Source organism: Balaenoptera musculus, chromosome 12 (genome assembly GCF_009873245.2).
Source record: "Balaenoptera musculus isolate JJ_BM4_2016_0621 chromosome 12, mBalMus1.pri.v3, whole genome shotgun sequence".
NCBI classification, from domain to species: domain Eukaryota; kingdom Metazoa; phylum Chordata; class Mammalia; order Artiodactyla; family Balaenopteridae; genus Balaenoptera; species Balaenoptera musculus.
In genome coordinates this window covers 14,113,648-14,137,602 of record NC_045796.1, presented here as the reverse complement: position 1 = coordinate 14,137,602, position 23,955 = coordinate 14,113,648, and the positions used below count along the sequence as shown (strand labels likewise).

At 36.7% G+C, this 23,955-nt stretch overlaps 1 protein-coding gene and 1 pseudogene across 2 annotated transcripts; both read left to right on the top strand.

Moving 5' to 3' along the window:
• The first annotated feature begins 563 nt into the window (after positions 1-563).
• On the top strand, positions 564-17,313 carry MYCT1 (MYC target 1). 2 transcript variants are annotated; one of them, XM_036871632.1, is made up of 2 exons: positions 564-747; positions 14,770-17,313. In XM_036871632.1, exons 1-2 carry the CDS (start codon positions 564-566, stop codon positions 15,279-15,281), a joined length of 696 nt encoding a protein of 231 aa, XP_036727527.1. In that variant the 3' UTR covers positions 15,282-17,313. The 2 variants fall into 2 exon arrangements, with proteins under 2 accessions (XP_036727527.1, XP_036727528.1); XM_036871633.1 differs by having other exon boundaries at positions 660-747; positions 14,861-17,313.
• Positions 17,314-22,451: 5,138 nt separating this feature from the next.
• Positions 22,452-23,731, top strand: LOC118905447 (annotated as a pseudogene).
• The last annotated feature ends 224 nt before the right edge of the window (positions 23,732-23,955 follow it).

Here is a 23,955-nt window from a genome sequence, read left to right as displayed (position 1 = left end):
AGAAACTGTTTTTTCTCATATTTACCTACCAATTTTCATAAAAAATTAAATATAAATAACATTTTAGAGGTATTAATGAAATAAAGAAATGACTTTTCAAAATCAACATCCCAAATAGAGCAAGAGACATTAAGAATTTTAGTAAGTAACTGAGTTATAGAATAGGTATTAGATAAAATTAATTGTACTGGAACAGAATATGGATTTCTGAAGAGCTTCCCCCCCTGACTTACTACCTAAGTATAGCTTTCAAACATTGGAAAGCAGTCTATTTCTTTACCTGATATAAGTTTAACCCCAGTTAGATTTATATCTCAGCTGTAGCTGAGAGTTTGGAATCTTCCTCTGTATCAGTAGGAGAAGAGGAAAGAACAAGAAAAGGAGCCTCTTATCCCCAAAGCAGTTTGGAGATGGTGGAAAGGAGGGTACTTAGCAATTCAGCTGAGGAAATGACGAGAAGGAAATTGTTTTGTGTCTCAGGAACCGTGTGGAATTCCAAGATAAGAAAAACAGTTGCTAATTTGAGTATAAAAGCAGGAAACATGATATACTTATTTCCTTTTATGCAAACACAAGTATATGAGGGGTTGTGTGAAAATTATTTTTCTCCTGCTGAACCACAAAGACATAAAATCAAAGTGCTTCTTTTGGACATACTGGTTTTTCTTCTCGCTCTTCTCTTCCTTGTGGATATTATGGCTAATAACACAACAAGTTTAGGGAGTCCATGGCCAGAAAACTTTTGGGGTAAGATTTTCTTTAACTGTTTTTAATTTAAAATTAGGATGCAGAGAAATGTACTGCCTGAAAGTTATTGAAACATTGGAAGTCTCTGAGCCATTTTTTTTATGGTAAATTGATTACCTAAAGTTTTCATAGATTTATTACAAAAAATTTGTTCATATAAAATGTCCATAAAGTGGGCTATGAAGTCATTCAAGGAGAATCTGGGCAACACGTATAGATTATGGCTGATGTTACAAAATAATAAGAAAATAATAGGAAATGCTAATTAGAAAACAGTAAGAATAAAACTGAGAAAAAATTTGTAAGTCATTGCTGTTTGGAAATTGATAATTGATTTGTTGGAAAATTAAGTTTTATTTGTCTTATGGTTATATAGATTATGTACCTTGTTTAATGAAACTGAGAATTTCTATAGAGATTATTTTAACTTACATTGTCAATGTTATATTCTTTAATTTCCACAGTGAATCTAAATAATAAATCTGTACTGAAGGAGTGTGATGACATGATTAAATAAGAAATCATATGAAATTAGACGAAAAAACTGTAACAGAACAAGTGGAAATAACACCACAAATAACATTATAAAGAAAGCCTATCAAGGGGAAAAAAGGAACAATACAAAGTAGCTTTTGGCTGGGTTCAGACACAGCTCCTAGTCAGTTAGCAGCAGCAGGACGGAGCTGAGGTCAAAACCACGAGTCTTCCAAGGCTGGAGACACAGGGAGAAGGGCTGAGACATGAAATTGACACGGATGCTTGGGTTCAGGGAAATTTAAAAAATAAAGGGAGCAAGTTGAGTTAAATCCAAAAAAAAACTTTAAAGGAGATAATGGAGTTTATGAAGAGATCGATAGCCCTATTTATTGGCCCAGAACAAATGTTTCATCTCCACAGAGAACTATTTCAGACTTTCCGTTGTGATTCCAAGGTATGTTTTGGGAACTATCAGGTGAAAAATGAGCAGCGATGCTGCCTGCTCCTAACAACCTACCTGGTCGTCCCCATCACAGAAATCTGCATGGAAGGAATTAATTAATTCTTTTTTACCATCAACATTTATGTTTGTTTCGTCTGAAAATGAGGGATATTAATAAACATCATAATGTAATTATTAAAAAATTAAGAAAAAGAAAGTAAATTATACTTGCATATTGTAGAGAATGGCTTTGGTAATAAGTTATTCTATGTAGAAACCAATAGACAATAAATCTTTGAATTGTGGGAGTCTTACTTATATAGGTTTCTTACAATACAGTTTGCTGTCCTCCTTTACAGAGAAAGTGAATGTGCTAAACACATGCTAAAAAATAGCTAGAGTGTGTTTACCCTAAATTCATCATTGCAAAAATAAGTAACTAAATAGATTATTCAAAAGTAAAGTAATTCTTACTGCAAAAAATAATCTATAAAAGCCAAATCAATTTTTTTCAGGCCAAAGTTAAATTTCAGGTTTACTTAAAGACTTAAGGAAAAAAAATCATTATCTACTGGTTAAAACATGGATAACAATCATAAAATAAACCTCAATTAAAAACAGAATGTTTAATTGGAGTCTATTTACCAATCCTGAAAATTTTTTTTTAATATAGAAATCTTTTCATGTTTGGTAATTGCAATCATTGTTGCTTTTGTTGTGGTCATCCATGTACAATGCTTGGTGTCAGTCTATTTATCTCTTGTAAAAATAAAATACAGTGTGTGGGTGTGAAAAATAAATAAATAAATAAATGAGATAATTTAAAAAAAAAAAAAAAAAGAAATCTATGCTTAAGAAAGAATTCAAACTTATTGTTCCAAAGATAGTTCCTAGTGTTTCTTTATCTTACTTTGTGAATACAACAGAAAATAGATGGAAATAATGAAAACCAGGAAGGGGAGTGTTACCTTGATAAGCATTAACAAAGCCAAAGAAATATGTTGAGTAGATACAATGTTATAACGTTTGATGATATGGGGAAAATATATAAAAGATCACATTAATTCCTCTGGGGTTCAAGAAAATATCAAGTGTAAAATGCAAAAATGTAATGTGAATATATGAAATGTAAAAATTTCCTAAAATATAAATGTTGATCTTTTAAATTTTTATTTCCTTTTTGATTCTAAATTGATATCTACATCACTGTCTCTGCAAAAATATTATTTGAAAATCTTATAAAGTACAGTGCAATACATTGCCTATTGCTTCCAAAATCAATTGTCTGCTTGGCACTTTGAATTCAGAGAATAGAGAAAGAACAGTTTAGAGAAGCAAAACTTGTACATTTAACCATATGAATTTCCCAAACTTAGGCTGCATAAAAGTTGTTTTCCAAATATAATTTTCCTGATTTACTTTAATGAATGTTGAAAAATAAGATAATGATACCAGGTTATTACCAATAGTGATAGCTTGAATTCTTTTGGTGATCACCCATTAAAACTTATTAAATGTTGTGCAAACATTACAGTAATTAGTGCGAAGGTGGGCAATAAAGTTGGCCTGAGAGTGACAACACAGCTGAAGACCACCACCTTGCATTTCTCACTTTTGCTTTCTTTGATGCATTTCCCTTCCCTACAAACATCCCCCATGAAGGCAGCAGGAAACATAACCTGTGAAAGTTTGCTGCGCTCTGCTTTAATGAAATAGACAAGTGTTGTTAAACTTGGTTAGTTTTTTGGTATTCAGAGTCTTAAAGAAGACCGTTTGGTTATACTTCTTGCCTTACCACTTGTGTTTTTCCCTTTTGGCTAGCATTGTGAAAAATTGGGGAATTTATTGGTTTAAGAACTTGTATTTATTCACCTCATTTAATCCTCACCAAAACTATAATGTCTGTCCTCAAGAAGATTACACTCTTGGAGGAGATTATGTGTCCATAAATATGCAAATATATGCCTATACTGTCATGGAATAATACAAGATAATGTACATTAAAATGGCAATGATTGTTATGAGTTAGAAAGACAAATATGGCAGAAATGGTCCCTAAATCCTCCTTAGAAAAAAAAAATGAGGCTTTATCTGTTCCTATAAATCAGATGAGTTTCAAATAGGGAGACAATTGTAGGAAGAACATTGTAGTCATTCATTTTTCCTACATTAACTTATTAACTCATCCTTTCATCCGTTTATCTATCCAGTTCATTAGTTTACTCAGAAGCATTGACTGACCACTCCTTATATATTAGTCAATATGTCAGGTGTTAGTGAGATAAATAAGGCATAGTTGGAAATTTCAGGGAGTTCAGGAGAAGTGTTATCAGCAAATATGCAGAAGTAAAAACACACAAGCCGTATTTGTGGAGAAGTGTGAATGACTTGAGAAAGATTTGTGTAGTTTTGAAAGTCACTGTAAAAGTTTGACCTGATTTAACATAATTATTTTCAATTTACTTACTTCAAGTCTCCCCATTTTCCTCTTCCTTAGGACTTTTCTCTAAAGTTGGAAAGGGACAGTGGTGGTAGCTATACACTCTCAAGGTTATTGGAAGGAGAGGGCCATTGGTTCTTGATCAAGTTCTGGCCTCTGCTGACTACTGATGTGTATTTCTCATCTGCTTTAGGGGAATTGCCCTTTTTTCTTGCCTCCTCTGCTGAGGGCTCTTACCATAAAATTTGACTCGTATGGTCTGTGCAACATTTGCTAATGTCATAATTTTTCCTTTCTGGTCTACTGGCTCTTATTCAGGTACTTTTCCTTCTGTCTCAGTGGCACAGAACAATGTTGAATGCTCTCCCATAACCCTGGAGCTGTGGGAATTTGGACTGTATATCAGACCCCTAGACCTGGATACACTAATGTCCACACTTCCTCATTCCTCCTCTGCTTTTCAGGGACCCAGAGTTTCTCAGAGGGGATTGTCATCTTTCCCATCTGGATCCCTCTAAGAAGCTGGGAATGGATACCAATTTCTCTGTCACTCCCTAAATCAATATGTAGCTCATCACAGGCAGAGATGGAGTGATGGCCCCTTCTCCAGAACTCTTACTGGTCACATAGTTTATAGCCCTTCTTCTCTCTCCAAAACATCTCCTCTTTACACTGCTTCTGAAAGTTTACTTGTTATGGATTGAATGTTTATGTCTCCTCCACCGTTCATATGTTGAAGCCTTGACCCCCAAAGCAGTGTTATCTGGAGGTAGGACCTTTGGGTGTAATTTGGGTTAAATTAGAGGGTGGGGACGCCATGATGGGGTTAATGGCCTTAAAAGAAGAGGAAGAGATGGTGCTCTTTCTCTCTCTGTCTGCGTGTATGCACTGAGGCAAGGACGTGGGCTCTCTCCAGAACCTGATCATGCTGGCACCTGGATCTTGGATTTCCTAGACCCCAGAACTGTGAGAAATAAACATCTGTTGTTTAAGCCACCCAGTCTATGGTATTTAAAGGGCAGCCCAAACTGACAAGGGCATGACTCGTAGACCATGGTTTATTTTTCCCAATACAGTTCATTATAGTAAAAAGGTATGTTCTTGAGTCCTTTAGGCTCTTAGCGTTTTGAAACTGCAACAAACAAACAAAAAAAACCAAAACACTTTTCTCGGTCTCACATTGTCTAGTGATTGCAGTAAAACAATTGGTTTTCAAGACTATCATCTATTCTATGTATTTAATAATCCTATTACCAATTCTAAACATTAACTTTTTCTTTATTCTGGGTATCCTTGATAACAGCCCTAATCCTCTACCAGATAATTGAGATGGAGGATTGTTAGTTGATTTGTTGGGCACTCAAGTGCAGTCAAGGGCAGAAAACCTTGGTTAATAGCTGAAAATTTTATTCCTTAACCTGTGGAAAAATATGTCACTTAGAGACCTACCTCAGCAGATGGGAGTAGGTTGTTTCCAGAGAGGTTGAGGAGGGAGAAAGTTTTGCTGGGCACGCATCCCAATGATGTTCTTTATATTCCCTCTTCCCAAATAGTAAACAAATACTGACTATATTTCAAATTCATATCTTTAATTTTCACTTTAAAAACTCTTGGACATTTCATATTAACAGCCTTCTAATTACTTCCTTTATATCAGTTACCTAGGAAGTTTGAATAACAAATGCTTTTCTTTAAAACTGCTGTATCTCAGTTCCATAGAGAGAAGTTTGAAGATTCATCTCTCACTGAACTCCATGCTCAGAGATTACGATTCAGTAGGTATGGAGCAGAGCTTAGAAGAATGTATTTTTTGATAGGTTCCTGACTTTAGAACTTCTGCATCTATGTTAATGAGAGAAATTTGCCTATAGTAGTCTTTTCTTATAATAGCCTTGTCAGGTTTTGGTATCAGTGTTATGCAGGTTTCCTAAAACAGGATAGGAATTGTTTTCTATTATCTGGAAACATTTGTGTAAGAGTGGCATTGTTTATTGTTTAAATGTTTGAAAAAGTTCACCAGTGTAATTATCGGTAGTATTTTTAATAGGAAGGTTTTAAATGAAAAGTCAATTTGTTTAACAATATTGGACTACTCAGATATTCTACTGCTTCTTTGATTGCTTTAGGGCAGGAATCATATTTTCTAGGAATTTGCCTGTTTGAAGTAATTTCTAAATGTGTTAACTTAAAGTTGTTCATGGTCTTCTCTCATATGTTTTTCTAAAATTTATTATGAAAGTGTTCAAATATACAGAAAAATTTGAAGAATTTTACAGGGAATATCCATATACCTACCGCCTGGATTCTACTATTAACATTTTTATAATATTCATTCTATCTACCAATCTATTAGTTTATATTTCCAAGTAAATTGCAGATATCCGTACACTTCCCCCTAATTAATTCAGCATGTATATTATTAACAGGAATTCAATATTTTTAAGTTTTTTTTTCTTTTTAAGGTCAAATGTACATACAATAAAATGTGTAAACTGATCAAAAATGAAGTGCACAGATCATAACTGAACATTTGCTGAATTTTGACAAATACATACACACCTGAGTAACCCAAACCCCGATCAAGATACAGAACATTATCTCCAACCCAAAAGTTCCCTAATGACACTTTCTAGTCAATCCCTGTCTACATCATCCCCAGAGGAAACCACTAATATGTATTTATTGAAAAAAAATCCATGTATAAGTGGACCTGTGCAGTTCAAACCTGTGTTGTTCAAGGGTCAGCTGTGTTTCTATCTTTGTGAGGTCTACTTTTTTTCCTGTTTGCTATTACTCTTAGGGAATAGCTCTTTGGAAGCCCAACTCAGAGTCTAGAATATTTCCCAGAGTCTATCCTCCTTGGTATCACCTGAAATCCAGTCTTTGTTTTCTAAGCCTACTGAGATCGCACAGAGTTCTACTCAGATTTTTTGCCTCTTTTGCCTCGCTTTACAGATTACTGTACGAGAGATTTTCTTTTCTCTTAGAATTTGCTCCCTCAAGTCAGCAGTTTGGGTAGGTCTCTGATGGCTTCAACCAGATTTAAAAAAATATTTTTGATCTGTATTTTATAATTGGTCCCAGTGGTTTGATACATGTTAGTTTATCACACACAGAAAGTGATGGTCTACCCTGTTCCTTCTGAACATAATTTAACTTACCTTCTACTCTAACAATACTGTTGACTAATTATATTCAGAGTATGACTTATGCCTTGTGACTTAGGTCAAAACTACTTCCAGATCTCCCAGATTTTTCCTTACTTGTCCTACAATTGAGTCTAGTTTCCAGTAAGCCAGAAAGAAAAAAGAAAATCAAGGGTGGCAGTTAGGCATCAGAAGTGGGACAGGATAAAATTTACATAGGGTGGTCAGGGTAAGCCTCAATGAGAAGGTGACATGTGAGCAAAGACCTGAAGTCACTCTTGTAGATGGCTGATAAAAGAGTTTCAGGAATAGGTTACCGCAAGCACGAGGCCCTAAATTGGGAGCACAGCTGATGTGTTTAAGGAATGGCAAACAGGGCAGTGTGGTTGGAGCTGAATGAGCCAGGGGAAGAGTAGTGATGAGCACAGATTATTGAGAACAGATCAAATTGGAGCTTCAAGGCCATTTGGGAGAGTTTACATTTACTCTGGGAGAAATGAAGGGTTTAGAACAGAAGAGTGATGTGATTTGACTAATACTTTCAAAGGTTCACTCTGGCTACTGTATTGAGAATTGAGCAAGGAGAGAAGCAGGAACCAGAGAGAAGGCTATAGTAAGAGTCCAGGTCACAGATGATGCTGACTTGGATCAGGGAGGTAGCAGAGTAGATAATGAGAAGTTGAATTGTGGATATATTCTGAAAACAGACCCAATAGGATTTTCCGGGAGATGAGATACACATAGGAAATACTTACTCTTTGTTTAAAGGATTGTAATTAAAAGTTTTCTGAACCTTAAATATAATTCTTCCTAAAAACGATTTTTGCTGAAGTCTTATTGTCTGAACCATCCTCCTATATACTCTAGGGTACCAAGAACAGCATAGCCTACTTCAGTAATAGCTAAGCTTAATGATTCTTGCAATTGGAAAAGATTTTGTGACTGTTCTGTTGTCAAAGATAAAATCACTTTTCAGATATCAGAACGATTCAACTCAAGGCCACTAGATGGTGACCTCTACTAAATTTTGACACTAATGGACAGAATTCTAGGTATGGGTAAGATTTATTGAAAACCAGGTTCAATATTAGAATCTTAGAATTGGAAGGGACTATAGTGACCATTATCATTAGGCCAGGAAGGGTCAAATGACTTGGGAAAGTTATATAACCATTAGTAATAATAGCTGTCATTTATTGAGGACTTAGGTGCCAGCCCCTTGGTAGTTGTATAGACACAGGTTACAAAATAGGATAACAACACTTAATTTATATGCTATGCCCTGCTAATGTTAGAGTTTGTTCCTTTTTTCCTTTAAAGGGAGATCTACCTTTTCTAAGGCAATCATTTGGTCTTTTTAGTTGCATTTTATTGTAATTACATGAAGTAAAATTATTTCCCCTTGATTCTACATTTTAAAAGTTTCTATTTTCTTTTTTTTCTTGAAATGAACCTTATGTACTTTTCTCTATAGATTAACATTTTGGAATATTTTATTTGTCAGAAGAGACTGTGGTAGAGAGGCTCAAAGGGCATGTACACTGAGACCATGTATAGGAACACTGTAAACTTTAAATCGAAATGGTCAAAATAAAGTAAATATGTCTCTTTAATCTTATCTATTATACCTGCTTATATCCTGAGATATTTAGAATCTTCCATCAGACCCTAGTAGTTACATTGGTTTATACACAAAAGCAAGGACATGTACTTTTCAAACTTGAGTATTTGTCTTTTCATTTTATGTCATACCTGAGTGAAAGCCCCCCTGACCAGTGCTAGTTGTCAATATTCAATTATTAAAATAAATTGTGTTAGTTCTACAACATAAACCTTAGACTCTGTTTCAACATCAATAAAATTAGGAGACTGTGGGACTTCCCTGGCGGTCCAGTGGTTAAGACCCCACACTTCCACTGCAGGGGGCACGGGTTCGATCCCTGGTCGGGGAACTAATATCCTGCCCACCATTCAGTGCAGCCAAAAAAACAGTAAGAAATAAAAAATAAAATTAGGAGTGTGAGCTGAAACATTTTTAAGAGTTTGTTTTAATTGAAACCTTGTATCTCTGATTCTATATCTGAAGTTGTTGATACTTAAAATTCTCCAGTGGAGGCTGTTGATTTAGGGAAGTATAACTGTAGAGTACATAATACTGCCTTACCATATTTTCCCCAAGTATCTCTGTCTGTAACAGGTTACTAAATCTGGTATTAAATTGATACAATTTTTATGCATTTTCACTTTCATTTTAGATTAATATTTTCTTAGAACACACCAAAGAAATAAAGCATTTCCCTAATTGGGTTGTTTGACAGTTAAGTGATATAGTACACTTAAAATAGTGTCCGAGACCTATAAATTAAATTAATCAAATTAGAAATGGATATTACTGTTTACCACAATAATAAAATAAAAATAGGTTTGCATTTTATAAACTATATTCCTCCAAACATCAAAATTTTCTTAATCACAGTTTTAGTGAATGAAACCTTTCTAGCTTAGAATAATAAAAGTTCAAATTTAAAAGGAGCTTACAGTTTACCAATGAAGTGTCTACCTAATGCATTATTTTCCTACTCAAGGGCATAATAACATTAAGATGGATCATAATATATCTTTCATTCATCTATTCTAAATAGGAAGACAGAAAATCTGAGTGAGTTTATTCATATTCTTTGATTAAAGTTTCTCACGGTAATCAACTCATGGATTCTCTGGAGTATAAACTAATGAATAAACTCTTTCAGGGGCAACTGATGACAATGTACAGTAATAAATTATTCAAATATGTGCAATATGCCACACGAAAACAAAGCTTGCCAAAAACTCACTGAAATAAGGTAAAATTAGGTATTTTTCTTAACCAAAGAACCAAATTTAGCAAAATGCCTGGACTCATGTACTTATTTGGAAAGAAGACAAAAGGACTGGGTTTTATGAAGTATTTGAGCAGTTCATGATTTTTATTTAGCTCTTTTCTAAGAGCAACTAAAACATTTTTTTCAGTGAAATCCAGAATTTAGGTAGCCATTATAAGCAACACAAAACTTAAAGGAACTTTATAATGATTATACTAATAATTAAAATTTGATCCAGCAAATCTATTCTCTGATAAACTATTATGGCATAAAATGGCAAAGACAAGTAAGTATAATAAAGTAAGCAGATGCTAGAATTTCTAAAACATAATTTAATCTGATTATTAAATTACTGCTAGAAAATAACATTATCATTTACATCATGGGAGCAAGAGTATCTAAGCCTCAGTTTATCACCACTACCCCCCTCAATGTCTTATTTCTAGGACATTAGGTGGTATGATACTTTGGAATAATTTTTACATTCTTTTCACTTTGGGTCTCTCATGACCAGGTTCTTTCCTATTCTTACTACAACTTCCCAGATTAAACCATTATTACTGCATGTTGGAACCATTGCTTCACTATCCTCCCTGTTTCTCTGCTTTCAGTCTACCACAGATATCACTACCTGCTCCATCTTCATCCTTCCTAATGGGTAATTTTGCTCAAGCCTCTTCTTTGCCCACAGTGGAGAGGTTGAACTTCTTGGAGAAGTACTCATGGTCTTCCATCATCTGACCCCCAACTTACTGCAGGTAAAGTGGCCAATGACCCACTCATTGACACATCTAACGGACATTTTTCTTATTTTAAGTCTTCTAGAATGTTAACTCTACTAGGGCTGAGACTTTATTTTCTTCCCTGCTCTCTCTGTACTTAGCAGTACTTGGTATCTAGTGGGTGCTTTATGTGTTAACAAATGAATAGTAAATATCTCTGGGGCATCTGGTTGCTAATCAGTACTACCTAAAATTCTCTCCTCACTTTGATTCAGTGCTAGTAATCTCTCTTGTCTCCGTGGACCACCCTAATTAGCCCTTCTTTGTTTCCCTGGTGTTGACTTCCACCACCGGTTAAATTCTGGTTTTCCTGGAAGTTTGTTCTCAACTCGCTTCTATAAACATATTCCTTTCCTTTAGTAGAAATGCTTTCCATGGATGGTTGAACTCTTGTAGCATGAAGATTCCCAGTTTTGCTTCTCTTTAAGCTCCATATTTATTTAACCCTGAATTCCAAATATATATCCCAGGGACACACAAATTCAACATCTTTCTAATATCAGCTTCAGCCCCAGTTCTACATTCTCACATTTCTTCCCTGTTTGGATGAATGATACTAGTATCAACCTATCCACCCTCACCTGCCCACGCCAGAGCCTGAGAGTCATTCTAGATTCATCCTTTCCTCAGTGTAGCAAAGTGTGGTTTTTTTACTGGTTGACTTTGTGTGTGTGCGTGTATGTGTGTGTTTGGTTGGTTTTTACTGGTTGATTTTTATTTTTAGAAGATGAAGGTGGGGAGGGATTGTATGTCCTTTGCTTTAAATTTTCTTTTGTTTTGAAGGATCCCCAAGTTTCCCCTCAATCTTGCCTCCTTTCTCCTTCATTGTGTGGCTCCCCCAAAGCACCTATCCTTTTCTTTCTTTCTTTTTTTAAACAGCTTTATTGAGATATATTTCACAGGCTATGTAATTCACCCACTTAAAGTATACAATTAAATGGGTTTTTTTATAGTTACAGAGTTGTGTGACCACCACCACAATCTGATTTAAGAACATTTTATCCTTCAAAAAGAAACCTGTCCCCATTAGAGGTCCCTTCCATTCCCTTCCATCTCACCCCCTTGCCCTAGACCATCACTAAGCTACTCTCCGTCTATATAGTTTTTGTGTTCTGGACATTTCATGTAAGTAGAATATAAAATATGTGATCTTTTGTGCTTGGATTCTTTTCTTCCCTACAGGAAGGTTACTTTCCAAGACTGCCTCTTCCCATACCTATATTCACTTGTAAGTCTGTTTCCTATAGTCAGCGTGCTCATGGACCAGTTCACCTTTTCATTATTTTTACAGTATTTCCAGAATTGCCCTTCTTCTCCATGATAGCTTGTGGTAGAAGTATGGGAGGTAATTTACTGGTTTCTGTTTTCCATCATTTATTTTTAATTTACTGGTTTCTATTTTCCATTGCTTATTTTATTTTTTAAATTAATTAATTAATTTTAAAATTTTTGGCTGCATTGGGTCTTCGTTGCTGCCCACGGACTTTCTCTAATTGTGGAGAGCATGGGCTACTCTTCTCGCGGTGCGCGGGCTTCTCATTGCGGTGGCTTCTCTTGTTGCGGAGCACAGGCTCTTGGAGCACAAGGCTTCAGTAGTTGTGGCTTGAAGGCTCTAGAACGCAGGCTCAGTAGTTGTGGCGCACGGGCTTAGTTGCTCCGAGGCATGTGGGATCTTCCCGGACCAGGATTCGAAACTGTGTCCCCTGCATTGGCAGGCAGATTCTTAACCACTGTGCCACCAGGGAAGTCCCCCACTGTTTATTTTTTAGGTAAATTGAAGTTTGAATTTTTTTTCTGTCTTCTAATTATGCTGAAGGCATGGTTTTGTATATTTTTATTTGGTCATCTTGTTTTTCTCTATTGTTTTTTAGAAGAAATTTTGGAAAATTCTGATTTACCTGGTTTCACTGCCTTGGCAGCACAGATTTTCTATAATTCCTTTTTTAGGTTCCAAATTTTGGGGCACTGATAAGTACAAGTTAATGTGGAATTTTACTGTATTATCAATAAGGCTAATTTTAGGTTCTGACTGTGTTTATTGCTTTTTCCAGAGCAAGCCTAACTCTATGAAATCCCAGTCTCAAGAGATTGCACTTTAAGGCTATGACTCAATATTATTTTGATGAGAGACATTTTTGAAGAACAATACTGGGTCTAGAAGATCTGTCATAAATCATCTTGTATTTCAGAAGTCATCTTCTTAGTATAAAGAATGTATTGCTTGGATTTGACATAAATAGTTGTTTTAGAGGATTTTGATATAAGCATTTGTGATAATTGTGAAAATAGGACATAACAAATATAGTCTTACCACGGGAGATAAATGTGACAATATAAGGTGGAAAGACACTAAAATATATCCAAAAATTAAGGAGCAATGATTATTCTTTTGTATTTGTTAATATTGGTTTGTTTTGTTATTTCTGCATCATAGATTTTGTGTATACCATCATAGATTGCAACGATAAACTGGAGAGAACTTTGGCAATCATAAAATCTAACCCCTTCATTTGAAGAAAGTAATAAAATAAGTGAGTCTAAATAAATTTTATAAAAATCACACAGTATGTTAGGAATAGAGCTGAGTTTGGCACCCTAAATCATTCATCTTTTGCTGTGTAACAATCCACCCCAAAACATAGTGACTTAAAACAACCATTTACTTAGCTCACAATTCTGTGGGCTGGCAACTTGGGCTGGGGTCAGCTTGATGGATTTTCTGCTGGTCTTCTTTCATGGACCACACTCAGTTGTTGGGTTGACTGTACTTAAAATTCAAAGCATACTGAGTTTTCCAAACAGAAATTTTAAAATTATATCCAGGTATCAGGAAAAATATGTTGAAATGCACAGAATTTGAGAAAGACAGGCTTTGGGATAGTGGGAAAATCAGCATGGCTTGTGGGTTAGATCATGGGGTAGAGGGTCGGTGAGTGTGGTGGGTGATAAGGCCAGAAGGGTCTTCTAATATCCAGCATGTCTTTCGATTCAATGCAGGGTCTCTGCTACCCAGTTTTATTCAAGAATATGTTTTTAGTTCACAAGAAGAAGCGATAAGGTAGAATTTCCATTTGGGAATGGCATGTTTCCTTCCTAGCAACAGGAAATCTGGACAAATACAAGTTCTGTGAGTTGGAGGATACTGGCATTATAGCAGAGATTCCCTGGGGAATCAGGGGACAGGAATTTCATATCACAAGGGCATGATAACAGCATGAACCAGGTTGGGAACCAAGAAAGAGCACAGTAGTCTGCATAGGTCATGTCATCAATGAGTCAAAGATATAGGTGACAGTCCAGGAGTTCTGGAAATATGACATAAATCAGTCAGCCCCCCAGGTGGTTCTAGCCCAGCACTTCCTGTCTCAGAATGAGAACAGGAAGTGAGGCATCATGCAGCCTGCAGGTGGAAGACATTGGTGGGGATGATGAAAGCAGACAGAGGAAAAGGCAAAGTCAATGTGACTATGAAATTTTTTATCAACTTTTGGCACATTAGTTGCTACTGTAACTCTAAAGGAAATAATCTCTGGACTATATTTGCAACTCTATAAAATTTATGAGCTAAAGAACAGGCTTTTTTAAAAAATGAGACTTTTTAATGACTAATTTCTTAAAGATAATAAAATAGCATAAGCAATGTGGAACGCTACAGTTAAAAAATCTCATTTTGTATCCTTTATTCTTTTGCTTTGATAAACGGCAGTGTATCAGCTTCATTTATTCATATCCACCTAGCACCATCTTCTATTTCCCAAATCCAAAAAAATCTAAGTTAATCATGTAATCCATAGTAACCATTTGTATTTTGCCTGTGTATTTAGTCAGACACCTGTTTACAAAGCAAATTGCCTCTTTGTTTTCTTTGTTTCAGAGGGTGTTATAATGTCCTTCACAGTGTCCATGGCAACTGTACTTGTAATTGGAGGATTTATTTGGGCTTTGTTTGTTTGTTTGTCTCGAAGAAGAGCCAGTGCCCCCATCTCACAGTGGAGTTCAAGCCGGAGATCTAGATCTTCTTACACCCATGGCCTCAACAGAACTGGATTTTACCGCCACAGTGGCTGCGAACGTCGAAGCAACCTCAGCCTGGCGAGCCTCACTTTCCAGCGCCAAGCTTCCCTGGAACAAGCCAATTCCTTTCCAAGAAAATCAAGCTTCAGGGGCTCAACTTTCCATCCGTTTCTGCAAAGTCCACCACTTCCCGTGGAAACTGAGAGTCAGCTGGTGACTTTCCCTTCATCCAATACCTCCTCCACCATCAACACTTCCCACAGTCTGGGCCGTCCTGATTTCCACTGGTCCAATCACAGTCTTCGGATTGGCCTTTCAACACCAGCCCCACCTGCCTATGAGTCAATCATAAAGGCTTTCCCGGATTCCTGAGTAGGGTACTTTTGTTTCTGTTTCTCTCTTTTCTTGTCTTTTATTGAAAGGAAATGACAAATAGGCTAAACAGAATTTTGAGGACATGGCCCAAATGCCTAACGAGTTTCTAACCTGAAACGAGCACACACAAGTTGGACATTACAATGTAAAACACATTTTCTTTGAACACATCTTTTTTCTTTGTCTCACAGAAGAATAATATTTTTCCAAATAGTTGTATATTTATGTATTTTGTATTCGATGTGAGAATTATTAAAGATAGTGATTCTTACCTAAGAATCAGCTGGATACAGTATATATATTTTAGACTAAAATAAAAACTTTAGATATTTGTGGTTTACAATCCTCATTTGCTGTCCAATGTGACTATAAAGGGGAAAAAATCACTTAAAAGTGTATAACTTTTTAAAAAAAATTTCTATCCTAAGGAATTTTAATTTAATTTTCTTTAGAAAGACAAGTGAACCACATTACCATCTTGGATTTTTAATGGATTATATGGACACAAAATGACAGAACATAGGAGATTCTAAAGTTCCTTGATTCCACTCATTTATGAGAAGTGAGGGAATCAAGCAAAGGAAGCTGAATTCAGTGGGTGTTGCAGAATACTATAATAATTCTGACACTTATTTTTCCCCCAGACTCCTTTTGTGCTTTCCCCAAGAATAGTTATCCACATCACTGAGGCAAAATCCTTGTTTTTACTCACATGGTGATTTAACATCTCTTTACTGTTGTGGTTATATTGTTATAAAAACAACAACAGCAAATCCAATTCATTTGATCTAAAAACAAACTTTAACACTGAGCTTACATTTTTTTTTTAAGGAATAAATTTTATTTCTTACATTTAAAGCTAGCAACTGGGAAAGCACGTTATCTAGGGATCTTCTGCAACTTCACAGACAAATAAGGAAGCGTTAGTGGGGAGAAAGTCTTTCAGCCAAATAGGTGTTACAACCATGAAGAATCCTCCTTCCTGGATGGACTCATTGGTCATCATCTTTTATTTGCTTCTCTGTGAATTTCAACTTCAGCTTCTGTGAAGAGTCTTTGCACAAAGGTTAAACTATGTCAAATGGTCCTTGGTGCAGATAGTTATTTAAGGAGTCCACCTCCACAGGTAGCCATCCTCCTAAAGGAAGAGACCTTCAGTGGCCAGATGCCTGTGGCTGCCCTTTTTCATTTAAGGACACGAGTTCACAGGATTATTACTCAAAAGACCTGTGGTTTGTTTCTGATATAATGAATATTTAGCTTATGTTGCTGTTTGTTTCTCTGAACATTGGAATTTTCCGTGAAGAAAAATGTACTCTCATTTTAGTTTCTGCAATGCAGCTGTCCCAGCTAATAGTGTCTGAATATGGCTCAAGAATGGAATAATTTTTACTTAATAAAAGATTCTGTATAGCATTTTCTTTCTTGTTTTTTATTTAGCTTACATTTTCCATTGTTCTTCAAGGACAATTATGCTAAAAGATGTCTATAGTAAATGTCTATAAATAGATGCTCTCTAATGCAATATGCCTGAAAGAAGAAAGAAAGAAGGAGGGAAAGAAGGAAGGGCGGAAGGAAGGAAGAAAAGAAAAAAAAGCTCGCAGGATAACGGATTTGTTGTAAGTTGTTTTTGGACAAACTTGGCAGTTACCATATAGCCACGTAAGGTTTTAAGAGATCATTAATTTAGTAACAAGTCTATCTTTTGCTTGTGAGTCATCCTTAATGTTTAACATGAGAAGTAAGCAAAGTGTATGGTTTTTGTCTAGAATTTATGTTGGGAGTAAAAACTGCTTTATGTCTCTCAAATGAGGAAAATGAGAGCAGAAATCCCCTGGATATTTAACCATCTGGCAGAATTATTGCCTCCTCTCTCCCCAAGTTATGAAACAATCAAAATGGGTATCTTGTAAAAATTGTGCAATGTATGAAATGTGAAATTAAAGCAAAAATTGGAGACATTTTTTAGTTGTATTTGTTTTATTTGAAATATTTAGTTGATTGCAGAATAAAATTAAACTGGTGTCAATTTTGATTCAGAGTTTATTTATTGAATAGCCTGTGACTATTTCCTATTTATTTGGTATTTTAACTCAGTTAAGACCATTCTCTATAAACTATTCCAGAGACACAAACCTTACTTTTTCTAATAACGTATAACAGAAAAAGGGTAACATCACAAATAAAAGAAACAGAATTTTCAATGTATTAATACAGATGTAAAAATAAGTAAGTTATTTGTTAAAAGGATTAGATTCTTACCTCGCTAGATAAACAATTCCAAAATTATTTAACTATTTTAGAGAATAAACTTTTTTATCGAGATATAGTTGGCATATAACATTATATTGGTTTGAAGTGTACAACATAAAGATTTGATATACTTATATATTGCAAAATGATCACCACAGTCCAATCTAATTAACATCCATAACCACACATGGTTACTTGTGATGAGAACTTTGAAGATCTACTCTCAGAAACTTTTAAATATACAATATGGTATTATTAACTATAGTCACCATGCTGTACATTACATCTCTGGGGTTTATTTATTTCAGAACTGGAAGTTTATACCTTTTTTGATGACCTTCACCCATTTGATCTCCTCTCCCTTCCCCTGCCTCCCATGTCTGGCAATCTGTTCTCTGATATCAGTAGAAAGTCCCATTTATTCATTTGGAATTTTGCCTAATATATTCATGTCTTGAAGCAACTAGGAATAAACTTTTTGAAACTAAGAAAAAGAACCCTAGTAATACATGAAAACCACAAGCAAAAGCTGAAGAGCTATAGAAGTGTCTAGTTTTATTGCAAGTGGTGGCTGATTTACAGATAAGGAAGAAAAAAATCAAGCCAGAAATTTCCAAAATTAATTAGCTTCTGGGTAACAGGAGCAAAAGACGGACAGTTTGCTTATCTTTCATAGTGTGAGAGTACAGGACACACTCTTTTGTCTGCCAAACCCTCTGCTAGTCTGAAAACCATATTCCTTTCCCTGACTATCCACATGAGTATGGCAGGAACAATCACTGCGTCAAATGTAACCTCATTAATTGGTCTAGGAAAAGGCATCTGACCAAGCAAATCCAGTGGACCTTTGCAAAGGATTTTGTGGTAGGGATCCCAAGAGAGGCCAATATCTCTCAGATGCTTAAAACTGTTAAGAAGTAAAATTTAAAAGCGTTTTTTCTGCCACATGGTAGGAAAGAAAGCAAACTGATCCACAGAGAGAAATAGAAAAAAAAAAATGGAATTGCCAATGGATTTAAAATTCTTAGTCCCTGTAGCTCCTGAAGGCTGGCTGTATACATCCCTTGACTTAGAGGTTGCTCAGTCATCATCGGATTGATGAGATGAGCTGGGATTTGAATTTGTAGTCAGAGAGGGGATGAGTGCAAATTTAAAGGTCTCACTGTACTCCACGCAAAATAACCCAAACTCTCTGATCTCAGACAACTGTCACATTCTGCAAATGCTCAAGTAGAAAAGTCTGGTGGCCTACAACAAAGTAGGTATTAAGCAGGAGTTACAAGTAAATGGCAGGAGCTAGAACCAGAAGTCGTGGAGACATAAAAGATGAAGTGGGTAGTACAAATTTAGCCAAGGTGTGAATAAACAAAGCAGGAGGAGAGAAAGAGAAGCAGATTATCAGAGAAAGATTACTGGCGTGGGAAGACAGAGAAAGAGAGAATCTTCCCTGCTTTCCCCACAGTTAGCTAGCTCTCTGGTTTCCAGCCTTTTCTGAGATTTATTTTGTGCTCCTGAGTTCCACTTGTAGCGGACAAGCATTTCATTTGCTTGTCCAGCACACCTGTCCATTTTTGCTTACTTAATTTTCTCAGGGAAACTATTCTTCCATTTGACACGATCTTATGGCAACTCGCACCTGTCCCTATGCTTACCACCCTGCTTATCAGAATGGAGAAAACGTCCCTCTTTCAATCAATATTCCACTGGTGCTTTTAGCTTCATTCCCTCTTTCCTTCTTAATGATCTTACTGTTTCACATACCCCTTCTCTCTCTGGTATTAACAATACTTCCATCTTAAATTGAGATCATTGGAAACAGACTCTGAAACAGCGATGTGTGTGAAAAATATAGACGGGGGCCGGGGCAGTCTCAGGAAGAATATCTATAGATGAGCAAGGGAAACAGGACTTGGCAGAAGGAAAATGAGTGGCTTTTCCAATAGAGGTCTCAGCCAGTCCTGTGCAGATATAGCATGGTCCTTCAGAGTTGTCCCTAATTAAAGCAAAGGGCTGGACAATGGTTAGGCTTAGGGTTAGGGTTAGAGTTGAGTGAGCTCTAAATGAGGCAACACGAAGACATGCCCTATAAATGGGGTTTTCAGGGAGCTAGCTGCCAGTCAGGTCAAATTGTGACTATTCTGTGAACATGGGGTTTTCTCAGGAACTCTAAACTGACAAAGATTCTCTCCGTGCTGAAATTCTACTCAGGCTCCCCTCAACTCTCTTCTCAACTAGACTTTGACTTTTGAGCTTCCATTTTCATCTCTGCATTGTCCAAATTTAGCAAGAATCCTACTAAGTCAGTTTAGCCATATTCCTCCATTCTCCATATCTGATCACTCTTGGTATCTCACTGGGTTCCCCCTCCTCTACCATCCCCCAGGTGATGTCTGGTCACCCTGGCCTGCCTTTGGTAAGAGTCTCATTAGGCCAATTTAGCCAGAATCCCCTCTTCACTGTGATGTTTCCTTTTAGTAATTTTCCATCCACTGACCCCCACCTTGCTCCCTGACTGTAAATTGTGAATTTTCCTTATTGTATTCAGAATTGAGCCCAGTTCTCTATACTGAGGTCTCTTTTCCCCTATGTTAATAGTTTTTCTGAATAAAATCTGTTTTTACCACTTTACTGTCCAGCTCTGTTTATTCTTTGACAAGACCTACTTTGACTTCTCCAGTGACTGTTAGGCTGTTGGTTTTCATTGGTACTGTGTTTGCAAGGCTGCTGATTTTCAAGCTACGATGGAACTGGCAAGAAGGAGCTGGGAATAGGCAAGTTAAAAATGCCACTTAGCTCACTGTTCTTACCAAGACTGTGGTTTTTTTTTTGAAAAAATGCTCCTTGAGTTGTTGCAAGTCTTTGGTTAATTTCCAGAGTACTGAAAAAGTTCATAATTTTGGCCAATGTCCTCATTGTTTTTATGAAGAAGAAAGTTTTCAGAGGTCCTCATTCCATCACTCCAGAAGTGCTTCTGCTTATCTTGGAATTTAGACAATCGTGCTATAAAAACCTACTGGCATAAAGTGCATAGGTTCTAAAAATTAGAAACAGAGATGTACTGTAGTGATTCCCCCTGGCTCTGCTTTTCTTATGATATGAAATGACAGGTGAGAGTTAACCATCCTTTGGGAGGAGCTGGCTGACTTTAACAGCATAGCCCTCCTCTCCACCATGAATCTCTTGTGAGTTAAAACAGAGTGTGGAATGCCTACTGTTGGCTAAAAGACTGCTCATTGTATCTCAGTTTCAGAACTGGACCATTTTTCCAAGCCTTTCAGTCCTCCAACTCTCCTGTTAATTCCACAATTTCATTTAACCTATTTCTTCTGGACACTGTAGAATTTTATAGTTCAAATCCCTTCCCCAAAGGTCGTGGAATGAAGAGATGCTCATGTGTGATAAACATCAAGATCAAAGGTGTTGCTTGAGATAATTTCAATCTCTGTTTGTTTTTTTTTTAAATTTATTTATTTTATTTATTTATCTTTGGCTGTGTTGCTCAGGCTTTCTCTAGTTGCGGATTGCAGGGGCTACTCTTCGTTGCGGTGCGCAGGTTTCTTGTTGTGGTGGCTTCTCTTGTTGTGGAGCACAGGCTCTGCACACAGGCTTCAGTAGTTGTGGCTTGCAGGCTTAGTTGCTCTGCGGCATGTGGGATCTTCCCGGACCAGGGCTCGAACCCATGTCCTCTGCATTGGCAGGCAGATTCTTAACCACTGAGCCACCAGGGAAGTCCCAATCTTTGTTTAGACACTTCCGTTCACCTCACTGGAGGGAAATACAGCCATAAGTGGTAGAAATAGGTGATGAGACTTGTGCGCAGGGACTTTTTGTCCTCGGCTCTACCTCTAAGTGTGTGCTTTTCCATAGTTTTTTCCACACTGAAATTCTCATCAGAGGAGACACTTTAGCAACATTTCCCACATGCTTTGAAATTTTTTTTTTTTTTTGAGGAAAATGTTTCATTCTATTAGGTTAATTCCACCCTAAAGTATTTGCATAAGTGGTGTGGGTCTGGCCTTTGACGTTATCTTCCTGAATGTTCTCTGACTGCTCACTCAGGCGTATTGTAGACGCAGGGTCTGGTCTCATTGAATCTTGTGCTATCTTTACCAAATCAAATCTGTAAAGTTCACTTGCAATTTAACGTATTGTTTCTGAGTCATCTTGACATTTTGACTTCATAAGTGTAAACTGAAAACTGCATTTACTGGAAATTTGTTTTTAAAAATAAAACAACATAGGCCAGATCCCTGATCTACAGATGCATTATAAAATTAGGCAATGCTTATGAGATAATGCTTCTGAAAGAAATTTTTAAAAAGAAATTTATATCTGTTTTTAAAGCACATAAAAGTGTAAGACTGTGTTCAATAGGAGCAGAAAATATACAAGCAATAGTGTAAATTATTAGGATGGAATCTAGTTTTTTAAAAGGTGGGGGGGAGGGGTTCCCTGGTGGTCTAGTGGTTAGGATTCCGAGCTTTCACTGCCATGGCCCGGGTTCAGTCCTAGATTGGGGAACTGAGATTCCACAAACCGTGTGGGGCGGCCAAAAAAATAAAAAAATAAAAGGGAGGCAGAGAGCATAGTCAAATGTTAAAAGTGACGATGTTTAGCATTGTTAAAAGAACTGACCGGGAAGTTTCTCTTTATTTCAAAGTTATATAAATATTATAAATAAGTAAGATTTTTGGCATAGCGAGCCTATATTTGAAAATCAGTGCATAATGGTTTTTATTAATAGAACCTTTGCATAATTCATAATAAATGACTCCAGTAATATTGAAATTTTCCTGGAGGATAATTTTTATTAGTGACTTAAAGAGTCTAGAGTTATTTCTTGCTGCTGAATGGGATCACAATATGATCAATTCCATCACTTTATTTTTCTTAACCATTTAGAGATACCCAGGCATGTTGGCATTTAGAGGTAAACAAAATGGCTAAGTGGAGGTGAAGAGGAACTTTGAGTATACTTACCTCATATATTCTAAGGTTAAGAATTTTGGGCAGTTATAAAAGGTTTTTTTGGGGGGGGGAGTAGGATACCTGGGAAATTTGAATATAGACTAAGTATTTGGTGACATTAGGAGATTATTATAAATTTTGTCAGGTGTGAAAATGTCGCTGTGATTATGTAGAAATAGATGTTTACTTTCCAGGGGTGCACACTAAAATATACAGAGGTGAGATATTGTAACATCTGAGGGAAGCGAAGGGGAGGAGGTGGTGAAGTGACTTCTGAGTGGAGCCCGATACGTTCGGTTCTAACGAGTTCAAGCTGAGCCACCCACTGAGGATTATGTCTCTCCAACACCTCCCAGGTCCTGCTGGTCTCCTCCTGAGATGTGGCGGTGCATCTGTACCATGTGCCGGCCATTCAGCTCAAGTACCAGCATCCAGCGCTGTCTTGGATGTGCGTCTAACGGTCCAACACATGCCTGGAGTGGGGGATCAAACCCTCGACTAAAAACACATGATTCCAACACTGATCAGGAAGATCTGGTTGGAACCCATGATGCCCCTATCAGATGTGTTGAATACTGTCCAGAAGTGAATGTGGTAGTTACTGGGCCTTGGGATCAGACAGTTAAATTGTGGCATCCCAGAACGCCTTGTAAGGCTGGGACCTTCTGTCTGTGAGTAATACCCTCTCTGTCTGGAGATCAGCTGATTGTGGGCAAGATGGGCAGTAAAGTGTTAATGTGGGAATTACAGAACATGGGTTACGTGCAGCAGTGCCGGGTGTCCAACTTGAAGTGCCAGACTCGCTGCCTTTGAACATTTTCAAACAAGCAGTTATGTATTAAGCTCGGTTGAAGGCCAAGCGGCAGTTGAGTACTTGCTCCCAAGCCCTGAGGTACAGAAGAAGCATGTCTTTCAAGTGTCAAAGAAAATAATATTGAGCAGATTTATTCTGTCAATGCCATTTTTTTTAACAACATCTACGGTACGTTTGCTATGGGTGGTTCTGAAGGATTTGTAAATATTTGGGGTCCAGTTAACAAGAAGCGACGACACTGGTTCTATAGATACCCCACCAGCATCACATCACTTGTCTTCAGTAATGATGGGACTACACTTGCAATAGCATCATTATATATGTATAAAATGGATGACATGGGACATCCTGAAGATGGCATTTTCTCATTTGCCAAGTGACAGATGCAGAAAAAAAACCTAAGTCCACCTAATCATCTCCTGAGAGTAGTTTCTCTACGGAAAGCTTTTCTGCTTCTTACAAATCATACTTACCCCCTGGATGTGTTAGAGCCACTGTTGTTACATTATTTAGCATGGATTTCTCTGTTTTCTGTCTTAGGAAAACCTTGTCTGTGTGCCTTTTCATACTGACTTTGTGTAGAATGAGGATTCTTTGTGTCTTTTTTATTTGTTATTTACTCTAAAATACTTTGAC